The sequence below is a fragment of the Branchiostoma lanceolatum genome, chromosome 6 (genome assembly GCF_035083965.1).
Source record: "Branchiostoma lanceolatum isolate klBraLanc5 chromosome 6, klBraLanc5.hap2, whole genome shotgun sequence".
Lineage (NCBI taxonomy): Eukaryota > Metazoa > Chordata > Leptocardii > Amphioxiformes > Branchiostomatidae > Branchiostoma > Branchiostoma lanceolatum.
This window is the reverse complement of record NC_089727.1, coordinates 8,709,864-8,725,555: the sequence shown is the minus strand read 5'-3', so window position 1 is coordinate 8,725,555 and position 15,692 is coordinate 8,709,864. Positions and strand designations below refer to the sequence as shown.

General features: G+C 38.2%; 2 protein-coding genes across 4 annotated transcripts in view; one reads left to right on the top strand and one right to left on the bottom strand.

Annotated features, from left to right (window-relative positions):
- LOC136436428 (carbonic anhydrase-related protein 10-like) overlaps positions 1-8,270 on the top strand; it is a 116,838-nt gene extending 108,568 nt beyond the window's left edge. For 2 of the 3 annotated variants that reach the window (XM_066430411.1, XM_066430413.1), the window contains 3 exons: positions 4,367-4,504; positions 4,999-5,041; positions 5,223-8,270. In XM_066430411.1, coding sequence (XP_066286508.1) covers positions 4,367-4,504; positions 4,999-5,041; positions 5,223-5,254 — 213 coding nt within the window. In that variant the 3' untranslated portion in view covers positions 5,255-8,270. Of the gene's footprint in view, positions 1-4,366; positions 4,505-4,998; positions 5,042-5,215 lie in introns of all 3 variants that reach the window. The other variant, XM_066430412.1, reaches the window with a different exon arrangement.
- A 2,016-nt stretch (positions 8,271-10,286) lies between these two features.
- On the bottom strand, positions 10,287-13,743 carry LOC136436427 (CMP-N-acetylneuraminate-poly-alpha-2,8-sialyltransferase-like). The gene is made up of 5 exons (XM_066430410.1): positions 13,599-13,743; positions 13,072-13,214; positions 12,375-12,590; positions 11,253-11,804; positions 10,287-10,781 (listed from the first exon to the last, which is right to left on the bottom strand). The coding sequence occupies exons 1-5, from the start codon at positions 13,689-13,691 to the stop codon at positions 10,508-10,510; spliced, it is 1,278 nt and encodes a 425-aa protein (XP_066286507.1). The 5' UTR covers positions 13,692-13,743; the 3' UTR covers positions 10,287-10,507.
- Positions 13,744-15,692: the final 1,949 nt, after the last annotated feature.

Here is a 15,692-nt window from a genome sequence, read left to right as displayed (position 1 = left end):
GCTAAATATGTTCTTAACTGGGCCCTAAGAATGATGATCCTCAGCTCTACAGCATTAGGGCCTTACAGCTGAAAATTTTGCTACAATATTAAGACATAGAATCCAAGAGATTTGGCTTATGAATCAATATCACTTCATCTTGTTGGTACCAAAGTATAATGAATGATACAAATGATCTCAAAACTTCTGCCTGCAATGTTAAAGCCCATGGGTGTAAAAAAATCACTTTGTTTGAGAGAACCTTAGATGAGACCAGCCCTATTTCTAAGTATGATAAATGATACAAGTGATCTCAGTCACCAGGTGTAAAGAAAACACTTTGTTTGAGAGAATCTTAGATGAGACCAGCCCAATTTCAAAGCATCATATTCAGGAGCTGAAGATGATTGCCTTGAGCCACGCTATCCAGACAAACCTTGTTTAATTACTACTGAACCTTTGCTTGAAGGATAGGGATGCTCGGTCTGTGTCAAGAGTGTCTCAGCTCGCTGTAATCCATGGTCTCGCGAGGTGCGAGAACTGCCGTTGTGAGGATACGGACGCCCTGCCCCGACAACTTATTTGTGTGCTAATGGCCACGATCAATAACCAATAACAATACTCGTTTTCAGAAATCACTATGTAGGCACTCCCGCGCCCTTGTATCCCTTTTCCAATAAGGGATGCTTGCCTCATCCGCACACAATGCCGGAATCTCCAAATTGGTAGCCTGGGAATCCGATCGGAATATTTCCTCTGTCAAGGCTTGTCGGACGTTCCTAAGGGGAGAGGAAGTATCGATCACGATGTACGAATTTTGTTCATCAGCTCATCAGAGCAAACCGGCAACATCCTGCTGTATATCACTCCTCTGCAGAACGTCCCAGCACTGCAGTTGTATTGAAAGGAGTACTGTACTTTTTGAGGGGGCTACTCTTGAGAAAAGGTGATGACCTTGCTCAGGTCCTCGTGTTTGTTTTTTGACAGTTATTTCTCCAGGATACTGCATCAAGATTATCCCCCCAAAACGCTTGATACAGAATATTTCATTGTCCGAAGCAACAATTTTCAGAAAAACATGACCAAAACTATTTTTTGTCTCCTGGATATACATTTGATTTGATTTGATTCGATTAGAATTGCAAAAGTACAATACATGTGGGACACAGGCACCTACACATATACAAAGTTATAAACTTTCCATGATTGTTAGACAAATAAAAGAAAATAAGAAGTCAGGTACTACACTTTATGTTTATTGAAAATACCCTACCATAACCTCCTTAAGCTGCTCCATCACTTTCTGTTATCGGAAGCACAGTAAAAGTTGAGCTTACTTTAACAGGTTTTCCAATGATCAACGTTTTCCGATTTGACTTCATGGAATTTCCTTATAGCTCCCTCTGGACTTGTAAAGAGTGATCATAATTTTCTATGGGAAACAAATATCAAACTTATGTGGCTCACGAGAGGAAATGTTCCAATTGTGGTTTGAAGGGCATTTCAAGGTGAATGTCAGACGAGTTTCTGCAGCAGTGCATCAGGGCTTGTAGTCTTTACAGGAGAACAGTTTTACCCAAATAGAGATTCTTAATGGTTGAAAATAATTGTTTCTACATAATTTTGCAAAATTGTTATATATTTACATATTCTTGTAGGGAAATGCTTTTTTTCATATTAACAGATGTCAAGAGATTTAGGTCCAATGTTCCCATATAAATTGCAGTTTTTTGCAACTCTTACTTTGTGTTTAAAAAATTTAGTTGGTATGGGTACATGTTTTTTTTGTTGCTCAGTCAAGCAAATGCAGAATGAAGATTTTATTCTGTGAACATTTTAAAAGTCTTGTGGAGAGATAATCTAAAAGCTGTTCTCCAACTACAAAATTGGAATTTTGGACTGACTCACTCAGTCTTTTTCAGATCTCTGACCAAATTGCTTTGGACATGTTACTCTCTGTACGTGTGACTTCAACAATGGGTCAAATGTCGTCGGAAGTCAGGTGTCCACAGTGATTGGGTCAGACAGTTGAAGAAGACCGAGTGAGTCAGTCCAAAACTCCAATGAGTCAAGATTTTCAGTTAGAGAACAGTTAATCTCTTCAACAATTCCATCAAAGCTTGAACTTGAATAAACTTTCATGCCAATATTAAAAAGTTCTTGTTTTGTTTCATTGTGATATGCGAGTCAGAATGTCAATTTCTTTTTACACAGAGCTAAAGAATGTGGATTTACAGTCTTCAAGGTTAAGCTGCAGGGTACTGCAGTTGCTGCCTACTCAGTTTGTGTTATTTCAGGTCACTACAATCAGGCATAATTGCTCAGGTGCGGCAGTAGGATTGATCCTCTCACCTTGAAGATACAAACCTTCTCTGTTTTTCGGCCCACGTTTATCGATTTTTGTCTCGACTTAGATCACACCTTTGGAAAGGTTCTCAGACGATTCAAAGGACAGTTATCATTTTCTGAACCTATTGTTGTTTTTGGGAAAGAAAAGATGAGGGGTATCATAGCAAGCAATTGTAAGAGTACCCCTATACCACTTTGTACTGGTTTTGCCCCTGTATTTCCTTTCAATAAAACATCTTATGGATTAGAGATGGTGATACCTGGTATGAGAGCCGTATCCTACATCAGATGCAGGAGAAAGAGAAAGCCTTGAGTTTCACACTTAGGTTCTTAGAGGTACTTAAAACAATGCAGCATCTAACTCAAAGCTCTATAGGCAATTGCACGATAAAGTAATTTTTAATGTGTTGTTCTCAATGAGCATGCACACTTAAAAGGTTATCAAATGATCTTTATGTAAAAGCAAATACTTAGTATTGCTCATTTGGTTACAATTTGTTGGTAACTGGGAGGTCCCAGTTCAATCCTGGGGAGGGCATTTTGGTTGGGGCTGCACCCATCTTTTGGAAGGGAAGTACAATGGCATCTTGTGTTCAAAGAGGTGCTTCAAGCACGTTAAAGGCAAGGGGCTAGCAACTCTGCCCTGTAAAGATATACCCTGCGACAGTAAGAAAACGAGCTTCCCTATGTGCTACTGGGCACTTAAAGGGTTTGAACGAACGAACAAACGAACGACCTTCTTTGTAGTCGATGATAATCAACAAAATAATTACTAAATCATCAGGACCTCCGTTAAGAGTTTGAACATCTCTTGTACAAATGAAGCAGTTTTGCTTCAACAGTTTCCTAATGTTAATCTCGCAGTGCTTCAAGCTACCAGCTTTTGGCTTGTTGAGGGAAAGCCACACTGATATTGGGGAATTTGAAACAAATGGACTGTCTTAAGTGAGTAGGAAAGAATTTTGCTGATGCATACGTATCGGAAATTCAGGCGTGGGTATTCCTGGACCCTCATGACATAGGAGAACCCAGCTTAAGTACCACGCAGAGACTTTACAACCCTTTATCTTCCACTCACGGGACACTTGTGCTTGCAGCTGGATTAGCACAACAATCATATGAAAGCCCTGTAATCGATGTGACCTCTCCTGGCAAAATCGATGGGTTCTTTGATAGAACAGCGGCAGACAACAGATGATGGGGCGCACTACAGCAGAGGTGTCAAACAATTACTCTGCACTCTTCCACTCAACACGAACATGACTAAACAATATTGGAAGTTTTCGCAATGGAAAGTTGTAATTCGGTATTGACAGTTGTCTCAGGTTGAGCTTAATAGTTTGGTAGAATTGATTTTCTTAGATCAGGGTTCCTCTGTTGTGCTGCTGTGGGGATGAGAAGGTTGCCCTAACTTCAGACACTTTTTTCACGCACTTGCCCTCACAGGGCTCCATCGCTAGTTGCCAGAAAATGGTCAAGTTTTAATCAATGGAATTTGGACGCATCAATCTGAAGAAATATTTGAGTAAGAAATGCATTGATGCTGTTTATGAACCTTTTTATGTCTCTATGTTACAACCGGTAAACATTGCTCTAACTTAAAACACTTTGATTTGTATTTGTTGTCTTTTCAGAAGTTGGTGGTGAATTGAAGTAAACAGCCTAAAGTTTCTAATTGGCGTTCTTTCCAAGACCAAGTACAATTCTTACGAGAGAAGGGCTGTATCTATCAAAATGAATAGTTTCATCATGTCCGTAAATCACTGTTTGATATTGTAAGGTCACGATTAGCATGTGTACACAGAAGTTTGTAAAACATTTACTGTTCAAATTAGAAACATTCTACCATGATGATAGTTCTGCTAAACTATGATTGACAATTAAAAGGGAAGGATTTTCACCAGTGACTGTCCTTCTGACACATTATAATCATGTATATAATGATATTTATGGCTGTGCTCAACCTTACCAGCACCCTACTGTTTCGTCAAATATTGTTGAATGAAGTTTTCAATGCCTTTGCTTTTTTCTTCAACAGATGAACCAACTGCGTAATTTATGGCAAAACACAATGGGGCAGAAAGAGACCCCCCTGGCAGACAACTTCAGGCCTGCGAGTAACCTGAACTCCAGGACCATCCGAACCAACATCAACTTCACCACCAAGGACAAAATGGTATCTCAGTCCTGCCATTCATATTGTGGGGTTGTGTGTATGTGGAAATGTTTTTGGTGATGCCTCAGGGGCTAGCCTAATAGTAATATCAATTTACCTTAACTGTTTAGGTGTATTGTGATCATGATATTTGGTAGGTGAAATTTGTATATGGACATGCTATGATCTTGACTTTTGAGTGGCTGGTAGCTTTTGCCAGTTGGAAGAAGAGGTATAGGTGTGTACCTGCTAGCATCTTGGTTTGGAATTAGAGAAATTGATGTATTTTTGTTGGAAACTTTACAACAGGATGAATAAAGATAAATAATTGTTGGGAATGCAGGTAGGTTAGGTATATATTTACACTCATCTATTGTTAAATTAAGAATTAATTTGCGCATGGAGGACAGGTAATTCTCCTCAACCATCGTGAAGTCAAACATTGCAATCGTCTGAATGTGATATCATATGGTGTAATGTAATCCAATCTTCATCTTTTCATTTGTGCATTTCAGGGAAAACCATGTCCGACCATGAAGAGCAAAAAGGCATACCAAAGTAAGTAAACATATTATGAAAGTCTGGGGTATACTTCATATGGTAATTGTTATAGTATTTAATAATTTTGTTGGAATTGTTTTTATGGTGCCTTAACATTGCAACAACTGTAATACATTGAAAAGGTCATTAAGTTTGTTTGATACTGATGTGGTTGTTTATTTCACTTTACTGATTAAAGCGAACAGTTGGCTGGTGAAACCTACGTCGTGAAGGTGGAGTAGCCGACCACTGTTGTCATCCCAACACCAACTGTCTACATTTGAAATGCAATCCCATGATCCTCCTGTACAGAACAACCCCCTCTGAGTGTGTCCTACCCAACGAATGAGACAAAATTGATTCTAAAATACATCATTTCTACTTAATATGGACAATACGTGAAAAGTCAATAGCTGATAAATTGTACTAAAGAAATTCTCTTTTTAGCCATAGCAAGTTGGTTGTCTGGTTCTTTTATCTTCAACTTCAATTTAAGTAGAATCAAAAGTTGAAAATGTAAACTTTAATTTGGGATTTAAAAAAAAAAGTCAATTCCTTTTATGAAGATGCACTTTTGCTTCTTTACTGATTTCTTTTGATATGATTTTTTTTCATATTCAATTGATGTAAGAGGGTTTGAGAATCAGGCAATGAAATTGTTGTGCCTAGTCATCTTTTTGGGTTATCCCTCCGTACTGGTAAGAAAAAAATATATTGTGGCTGTGTGCACTGAAAAAATGTGTGTAGAGAGTGCATCCATGTATGTTTGAAATATCGACAAATAGCAAATGTATATTTTTTCCATATATATAGCAAACATTGTGCGTAGTTGTACTAAAAGGGCAGAAAGACAAGATTATAAGTGATACATGACAATTGTACAATAATCTCAACATGTGGGGAAAGAATCTGGCATAAAAATTCCATTTCTATAAAAAAATAACCATATAATGTAGTTACTGTTGCTTGATTCTGATTGGTGATGGTTGGAATTTGATCCCTCAATGCATGAAAAAAAAGATGACTGTTATAGGAGGTACATGTAAATGGCATTTTTCATGACTATGCACAGTAAGATTGCATTTCCATGTATTAGAAGACTCCGACCTGGACTTAACCACACATTGTTACTAATTACATTATAAGGCATACTGTTCCTACCCCCATCTTCAGGTGTTCAAACAGGTGCTACATGTAACTGTAAAATCCTATTTTTCGAAATGTGGGGGGTTGCAATCATTATGACATATAATATGAATATCCATATTGTGACCAATGAAATGGCTCTGTCAGTAAGTAACATTACCTAAGGATTCTTTCTGAACCTTTGGAGGCAGGTTATTTACCATTTTCTTCTTGAGTCATGATTCACAGCTAGTTGATGAATTAGACACAGATAAAATGCAACGAATGATAACTTGAAGAATTCTCATCCTAATCCTCATCCATACACATCACAAAACGGATTGATTTGTACACCTTGGCTAGATTTCTATTCTAGATTTCTTTGCCACAACAGTTGTTACAGCCCCTTCAAAACTCTGTCAAGAACAGTTCTTGAACTGTGATTCTCAAATCTTTGTCTGTTCACATGTAACAGTTGTTCATGGTTATGATAAGTAGCATTGTAATGCCATTGTAGCTGCTTTTAAATCATTGGTGTTGAAATCCTCTTTGCATTAATCGTACATGCTTTTGATAACCATGTCGCATCACAACATTCCAAGTTATCACACAAAGAATAAGATGTGAATAAGAGTCTTATTCATGAATGTAAACATGTACTGTAATATACCTACCGCTGGATACATGCAATGTTACAAGAATATTGTACCATAAATGTAATAGGTGATTGTCATATAGGCTACAGTTTTGGTATCACCTGGTTTCAAGCACTTTCCTGACACGAGCTACATTTTGTACACAATCCACCTGCAAGATAATAAAAGAACAACAGTCATCTGAGAAAATTCATTTCATAGTCTCATTACTCAATCCGGTATGAGAGATAAATTATTGACCTACCCCCCTCTCATAGAATTTTGTAATCCATGGTCACAAAGGAAATGATATACTATTAGGCTAGCCCCTGAGGTGTCGCCAAAAATGCCATTTGTATACTGTGCAAAATACCAAACAATTGCTTGGATATAGCACATTGAGAGAAGAGACAGCCACTGTGCTATCAGGAAAGTGCTTGAATTTGCTTGTTAATTTTGTGTCACCAGGGAATCTATCACGCAAGTGCTTGTTGCTTAATTGTATTCCTTAGACACATATAGAAGGTCTTTTAATTAATGATGTTTGCAACATTGCAGTCTGTTGTCTTTTGTTACAGATTACAGTACTGTAAATGCATTTTGAAGTTGCAGTGATTTGACTTCACGGTAGGGAGAAAATGGATTGTTCGCCTTGGTTTTTAGTTTGTTGTTGAAACAAGGTGGTAGGCGGACAGAAGAGAAGAACATTAGTCAAGCATTTTCACAGCGGTTTTAATTTCATGGTAAAGAGATTTCTACAAAAATCAAATGCATTTACAGTACATAGGTGATGTTGGCACACATCAAGACATTATCAACTGTTATGTACTCTGATGGAAAGAAAGTTGGAATTTATTAATAGCCTTTCAAATGACTTCAAGCTGATGAAAATGAAAGGCAAAATAGCTTTTCTACTCTTCTCAATGTCACAATAGAAACCTCATAGTCTGTAGATGTTTGGATGTCCCAGAATAATAGAGTTTAATCTATAAGAGGTAGTAGAAAAATGTAAGATAGGCGAAATTTCAACATTTGACCAAATGATGCAAATGCAAATCTCATGTATACATAGCAGACATTTCACCATCTAATTATCTCTGTGAAAAGTATGGCATGTGGATAGAATATTTGAGGAAGCCTGCAATTTCATATGTTGGCTGCTTAAAGTTTGGAAAGTGTATATTATATCAAATACTAAAAAAAAGAAAGATATTGTGTTACAAAGAATAATTAGTGGACAGAGCTCTTGTACTAAGCTTTTTTGATCTGTACCCAGTGCCTCATGTACATACATAATATATGTAGTGGCAAGTCTAAATGTGTACATCATTCAACTGTGTTTAGGTCTAAGTTGAAGTTGAAAAGGCTGTATGTTTGGAGAATGTTAGCTATTAGCTGCTGTTTCAACATGAAAATGTGTGCCCGGCTGCATTGTTCTGTTCCTGATGTGCTTTTGTAACAAGCATCTATTAAAAAGGCAGACTTTTCTTGCAGAATCTTTATTGAGTTTTCATTGATATTCTTTGAACTTCAAGTACCTATAGAAGTTTATTTCATAACAATAGGTAACGTGTGATCATTATGGCTGCCTTTACTTCTAAACTTTGCCACAATATAAGAACTAAAGTTCAACGGCGACATGCTCCCTCGAATAGTTATCATGGATACGTGTGAACGTGATTGAATACGGTATCACAGCGACATCTGGTACTGCAAAGATTATAACCCTATAAACGTGCAGTACCTAGACGCTTGTTTTCAAATGAACAGAACATAAGTAAATGGTAGTCTTTCTGGTTGCCTATAGACCTCCAAACTTTGCCACAATATAAGAACTCAAGTTTAAACGACGACATACTTCCTCCAACAGTTATCTTTAGATGAAGACTTGTCAACGTGATTGAAGACGGTCTCACAGCGACATCTATTGATCACTGTAGGTACTGCAACACGTAACGCATTGACATGGTGATCAGTAACAAATGGAAATTAAGTGAGAATGTGTCTAAAACGAAAGTGTTAGTTTTTGCAAAAGGTCCCCTAAACAAGGTACCAAACAAATTCTATATGTACGGTAAAGAAATAGAAGTCACCGACCGTTAAACGTACCTTGCAATTGGTATCCCCCTGACGTCTTCCTGTAAGTTTAAAACGGCCAGAAAGTATCTAAAGCCATGAGGGCGCTATTTAAAATCAAGTCAGTTCTATTTTCTGAAAGAAACATCCCAATTCATTTAGGCATAAGCTTATTCAATACATTTGTACCGCCTATTGTTCTGTATGGGTCAGAATTAACATGTTTTGACCAAACTTCTGAAACAGTGAATTTCAGTGTATCCAAACAATTCCGGAATCTTCACCACGAAACGCGCCTTCACTACTCTTTTAAAGAAACTCGATTTGCAGAATAGTCTTCCTGCAACTATAAGGAAGAGTGTGAGTTCTGACTTCACCCACTCTTACGTGGTTCATTTAAAGAAACAATCAGACAAGGATAAATTACTAAGACTCGCGTCTGGCCTTGAATCAGAAAAAAAGATGACTTACCAATTGAAAACATAAATCTTCCTCTACAAATCCCAGAAATCGATATCATTGATATGAGTTTCCACAAATTTTTTCTTGGAGCAAATTCCAAATCATCAAATGACGGCACTCGTTGTGAACTGGGAACCTTTCCAATCATGGTTGATGCTGAAATAAATCAAATACAGGCACCGCGGTTAGTAAACTTACCCGAAGACACTCTACTTCGTGAAGTATATCCCGTTTTACATTCCGCTGACTCTGACTGGGGGAATCATGTAGATGACATTTTTAACTATAACAGTTTGGGGCATGCATGGACAAACCCTCGGTCGTACAAAGTTGATATGTTGACCGATCAATTACGAATCCGTTTACAGGATATATATATACAGGAATGGCATACTTCTAGATCTATTCAAAACAATTCAAAACTTTCCATTTATTCTGTGTAAAAGCAAGGAAAAATATTTGTCGGATATAACGTTACGTTATTTTGACGTTTGTAGAGCAATCACCAATTAAATGTCATAAATTAAATGTGGAAATCGGAAGATACCATAAAATTCCCCGTGACCAGGGGTTTTGTCCATTCTGTCCAAATGAGATTGAAGATGAGCGACGCTTTATCCTGGATTTTTCACGGTATCAAGAGACCAACTAAAGGTTTGCAGTTTCTCCCATTTACAGCTCTCCCAGCAAATAGAAATGTCTGTTACAATACGAACACAGAACACTGGATGCTTATTGATAACCTCCATATAATTGTTATAACGCTTTCAACCTATAGAAAAATACCAAGGGATTCTGAAAGGATATACAAGATTGTACCAAGAAGAATACCAAGAGTACCAAGAGTAGAGTATCAATAAGATATCCTGTTTAAGTTGCAGTATTTTAGATTCAATCACCAACAAGATATAAAATTGCAAATGAAGGCCACATTTGCATCAATAATGAGACAGTACCATGTCACATTTATTATGTATGATTTTAATTTGAAAATCAGAACATTTGCCACTTTGGTAGAGATGAACATATAGTAGACATCAAACTGTCGAAACTCAACAAAATTCCACACACAAATTTATATAGATTTCATTTATCGAATGCAATAAATTAATTATTTCACGGAAGTTTCCGTTATACTAACTAGCTCTAGTTAAGTTTGAACGACGTTGCATTCTGAGTGCTTGACTTATATCGCAGCATCACACTTGTCCACAACATGTCTGAGCACGCCCTGGTGATGGAGCTTCTGAAACATGTCGAATTCCCCCTTCATCTTATGCGCTGAATGTGGCTTCCTTACACCATCGTAATAATGGTAGGGGATGGGTCTCCCATGAACGTCTGGGAAGGGGAAGTAGCCGTACATGGAGATCCGGTCACAGAACGTCGTGGCGAGACCAAACACGTTCAGACCCGTGGACGGAAGAGTCCATCTTCTACCACCCATTTTCGACCACAGTCTGGAGGGAAAAGACGTGAAAACGGTTAGAATTAACTGGAAATTTTGCTCTTCTGTTATTAAATTTTGTCATTTATTATGCATTAAATTATGAATATCGAATAATGTTCCTCTTAAACCAAGGTACATACGTAATGGCTATGAAGTTACTGTCATTTCATACAATAGAAATATGAACTTTCCAATATGACCAATGATGCAAACTAAATCCTAATTTGTATAATTTACGTAACATTACATTGGTCTTCACCAAAGGTACCTACATGTCAAAAAGAGTGAAAATTCATTCATCCCGCGTAGACTTATTCTGTTTCAAAATCTGCAGCTAAACGCCCCTCTATTTCCAAATTGAGTTGGTAGTAGTTATGCCACTTCTTTCCGTACACAAGAGCTATACCTGCCAACACAAACATACCGTGACCGTAGCTAGACTTACACGAGATATTGGCGAAGGTAATAACGTTTTTCTTACCCTTTGGATGACATATAGGATTGATGGGAGAACGCAGCAATCATAGGGATTTTATTTTCCTTTGCTATCATGTAGACAGACTGCAAGTATCTTCTGTTTCTTTTGTTATCTGCCAAGGTCAACGAGTAACTGAACACCATTCCTGGGGACGAGCTCAACCGGGAAAATATGGCGGCCCTTATGGCCGGGTTTCTGGCTTTGAGCGCTTTCCGGACAGCCATTAGTCGAGCGTGGTTCACCGCAGTAAAATTTGTCCTTCTTCCGACATCTTTTTGAAATGGAATTGTTGGCGGAAGGTTAGACCGAATGACGAAGTCGTGCGCGTCTATTTCCGCACCACAGCTGCTGTTGAGAAGTATCCCTCCGCTGCCCACCACTGCGCATGTCCGGTAATGTTTGATGGGAGTGTGTACTACGTCACAGGCTTTGCGGTTTTCCCCTGTGGAGTTTTTCATGGTGAAAGACTTGATGTTACAGTTTGTTCTGAACGCGTCAAGGTCCCTGTAGTCAATGACGTGTCTTATTGGGTTGAAATAGTTTCTGCTGATTTTCCTGTTGGAGAAGAAAAAGAAGGAGTCATTTTCTGAGGCGCGGGCACACACGAACACGCACACATACACACACACACACACACACACACACACACACACACATACACACACACACGGACACACACACACACACACACATACATACATACATACACATACACACAGTAGCATACACACAGTAACATAGGTATATGCATTGTGACACACACGCATTCAATCACACACACACTGTGACACACACACACACACACACACATACACACAGTAACATACACACACTAACATATGTATATGTATTGTGACACACACGCATTCAATTACACACACATACTGTGACACACACCCAAAACATGCAAACACACATGACAAACAAACGCGCGCACACACACACACACACACAATATGTTAATATTTTGTGCATGAAAAGCATGTATGATGGATATGTAGCTGATTTTGTTAAGTCTTAAAAGCCAATTCAACATTATGTGTCATGCTTTATATCGTCTACAAAGGCCCTACTATTTCATATCATTCCAACATTCATATAATGATTGCAATTGAAAGAACTCACTGCATAGTGTATATCCGTGTCATGTTGAAGTGCGGCTCTATTCTCGTCACGAGGGGGTTACTTGGAGAATAGAAGGGCCAGTGCCACCTATTTCTGATCTTGATTTCAATCCTAGGCAGACCCTCCAGGCTTTCGTTCCACAGTCTCGCCAGGCTATTCAGACTTCTGTTCCACGTGTCTTGACCACTCAACACCGCCCTCTGGCGGAGTTCAGTGCTATTGTATAGAGATAGAGACGATTTGAAATCGATGTTTTATATAATGATCTGTACGTCTACGCTAGATATATCGTTATCTACTGTTTTAAGTCTTGTCTTCCCAACCCTGTCCAAATTATTTCCCTTTCAGTCCTATTGTTCTTCAGTTTGACTTTAAACAGTGTGAATTAGGTATGAAAATATTCACTAGCAAACTATCCAATCGTCACATTTTCAACATTTCACTTTTTACATGTCTTACGCAGTACAATTGTGACTTTCTAAATGTCTTATGCAGTACAATTGTCACCTTTTCTACATATCTTATGCAGTACAATTGTCACACTTTCTACATGTCTTATGCAGTACTTAGAATTGTCACACTTTCTACATGTCTTATGCAGTAGCATTGTCACACTTTCTGCATGTCATATACATATGTTTGTGTAATTTGCACACTCCCACAAAAACTGTGGCTGTTTTCATCCGAATTTTCTCACCTGATTGACATGCTGTACTTGAGGTTGTAGTTGAAGTCCAGCGCCTGGTAGTAGTATAGCATGGACAGTACGACTAGTGAGACTGAGGCACAGTACACCACGGCGATCTTGGCAAATATACCCATCCCTGGCGACCACCGAATCTGGAGGACACATCAGGGTTGACACTTTCATGTAATTTATAGCCTTTTGAATATTGATAATCAAAAACATAGATAAGAACTTAGAGATGTGATTTTGGAAATAGTAGTATAGAAAATGTATGTAATAACAGCTGAAAACGACATATCGAAACCGGAAGTTCTGCTGCAGTACCAAGGAAATCGAACAGGGGCCCAAATGTAGTAATATATTTGATAGGACAAGATCAAACAACATACCAAATTTTAATATTTGTTACGATCTATCCACAGCTTCTTGAGTTATACTGCTAAATCACATAAAAACGTTACAAAACACACATAACCTTGGCAGAGGTGATGAAGAAACCAATTGCAAGAAGCAAACAAACTAATATCAGAACTTACCATTAAAAAGTGCCGCATGGTGCGGTGGACCCATCTTGTAGACGTTGTGGTTATAATGCGCTTCCCTTCTCCCCTATGCCTCTTCCAACCCATGGAGACTGGTTTACTTATTCAGACCAGCAGTACATCTTCATAAAAAACTGCACAAAGGAAGAGGGAAAACGAAGCATTCTTTAACCCTCATCCGACCGACACATTTTTGCGACGAATCTGGCCGTATGGGGTCCAAACGGACCCCATTTTGCTTTGCCCCCTAAATATATTTCTGGTGGATCTTATCGTAGTTATTGTGCATATCCTGTTACAATAACCTATGGAGAATATTTTGACAATTTTTGGTGTTGAGGATTAATGCTCATTATCATAATTTATGCAGAAAATGAGGAGAACCCGCATTTTCCTTTAACCCTATCTAGACTGGTGGGGCTAAAAGTGCCCGCGCCAACTTTGACATCGTATAACTGCCAAATGACGTATGCTAAGATTACCAAACTTGGTGACTTTTCCTGAAATTTGGTTGGCAACAATTCCATGATAATATTTTAAGTTTATCATTTTTCCTGTTGCCATGGCAACGGGTTTCTGACGGGCATTTTATACAAAAAGTCACTAATTTTTTAAAAACAATGATATTTCTCAGGTTCTCTTGCTCAACCACACTAGTTTTCCAACCTGTATAACATCATATGTATTTAGATGTAACTTTCATAATTAATTATTCATAATTTATGCTAATTTGATTACGTAATCGCTCAAAATCCAAGATGGCGGACAATATGTTTATTTTAGGTATAAACAGGCTTTTTTGCCTTCAAATTCGTCACTACCTGGTATTTTCTTAACCAGAAACATTTAGATTAACGTTTCCAGTCTCTTTCTTTTGTGATTTGGGGTCATAAATGGAAAAAATGTAATTTAAAAATTTCAAAATGGCCGATCCAAGATGGCGGATCCCAGGGATCGCTAACGACTCATGACGTCATTCTGTGACGTCATTTTGGTGTCATCGTAATCGCCATTGACGTTGCTTGCCTAGGCATACCTTAAAATCAATAATACACTCTATTTTGTTTAATACCTTTCAATATTATGGGACTTCCCTATTTAGCCTATAAAATCACATCGATGACGTCATAATTACGTAATATTACGTCATGACGTCACAAAATTTACAGAAATTATAAAATTTTACGTGAACATCACTCCTTGCAAATTTGGTGAGGATACATTTAACCGTTTGGGAGTTATGAGGAATTTCTTTCTTATTACTTAATAAACAATGCGAAATCATCTGGGGTCCGTTTGGACCCCAGCGGACAACACGCACACTTTAGAGTATAACTTCCGCAAAAATCGGCCAATCCCGGTAAAAAATTCTCAGGAGTTGTAAGACATGTACATGAACAAACTCATGGAAGGACTTTTTTCTCCAACGAAAAATGTTGATATGGCACACAGTGAAACACGCCTGGGGTCCAAACGGACCCCATACGGTCGGATGAGGGTTAAACACAAACTGACTCAATCTTCGTAAACTTTATATCCATGAGATGTCAATCCCTTCTTTCCATGGTTGAAGTTCTCGTCAAATCACTCGACAAGAAACTATGTTTACCTGTTTCGGTGCGACAAGTTAAGTTAGACAATACCGTAGGATATGTCTTATGTAGTAGAATTGTCGCACTTTCTTCATGTCTTATGCAGTGCGATTGTTACACTTTCTACGTGTCTTATCCATCACAATTGTCACCCTTTCTACACGTATTATGTAGTAGAATCATCACATATTCTACATGTCTTATGCAAAAGAATTATCAATTTCTACTTGTCTAGTGCAGTACATTTGTCACAGTTTTCACATGTCTTCTGCAGTATAATTGTCGCCCTTTCTACATGTCTTATGCACTACGATTGCCCCACCCTTCCTCTAGATAAGGGCTGGTTCACTGAGGGGGGTATGGGGTAGAATTTGTCACTTAGTGCGGAAGGAAATATTCGAAGACGGGGGAATCTTGTGTACGACAGCAACATTTCAATTATCCCTTTGCCAGTGACAGTATATATTTGGGGGTCAGTTGGTATGTATATATATAT

Bases quoted from the DNA above. Each gene is read 5' to 3' on its own strand.
- LOC136436427 (XM_066430410.1), bottom strand. From the start codon at position 13,691: ATGGGTTGGAAGAGGCATAGGGGAGAAGGGAAGCGCATTATAACCACA. The intron at 12,591-13,071 runs GTGAGAAAATTC...TCTATACAATAG, and splicing joins AAGTACAGCATGTCAATCAG to CACTGAACTCCGCCAGAGGG. The intron at 11,805-12,374 runs GTGAGTTCTTTC...CTTCTCCAACAG, and splicing joins ACACGGATATACACTATGCA to GAAAATCAGCAGAAACTATT.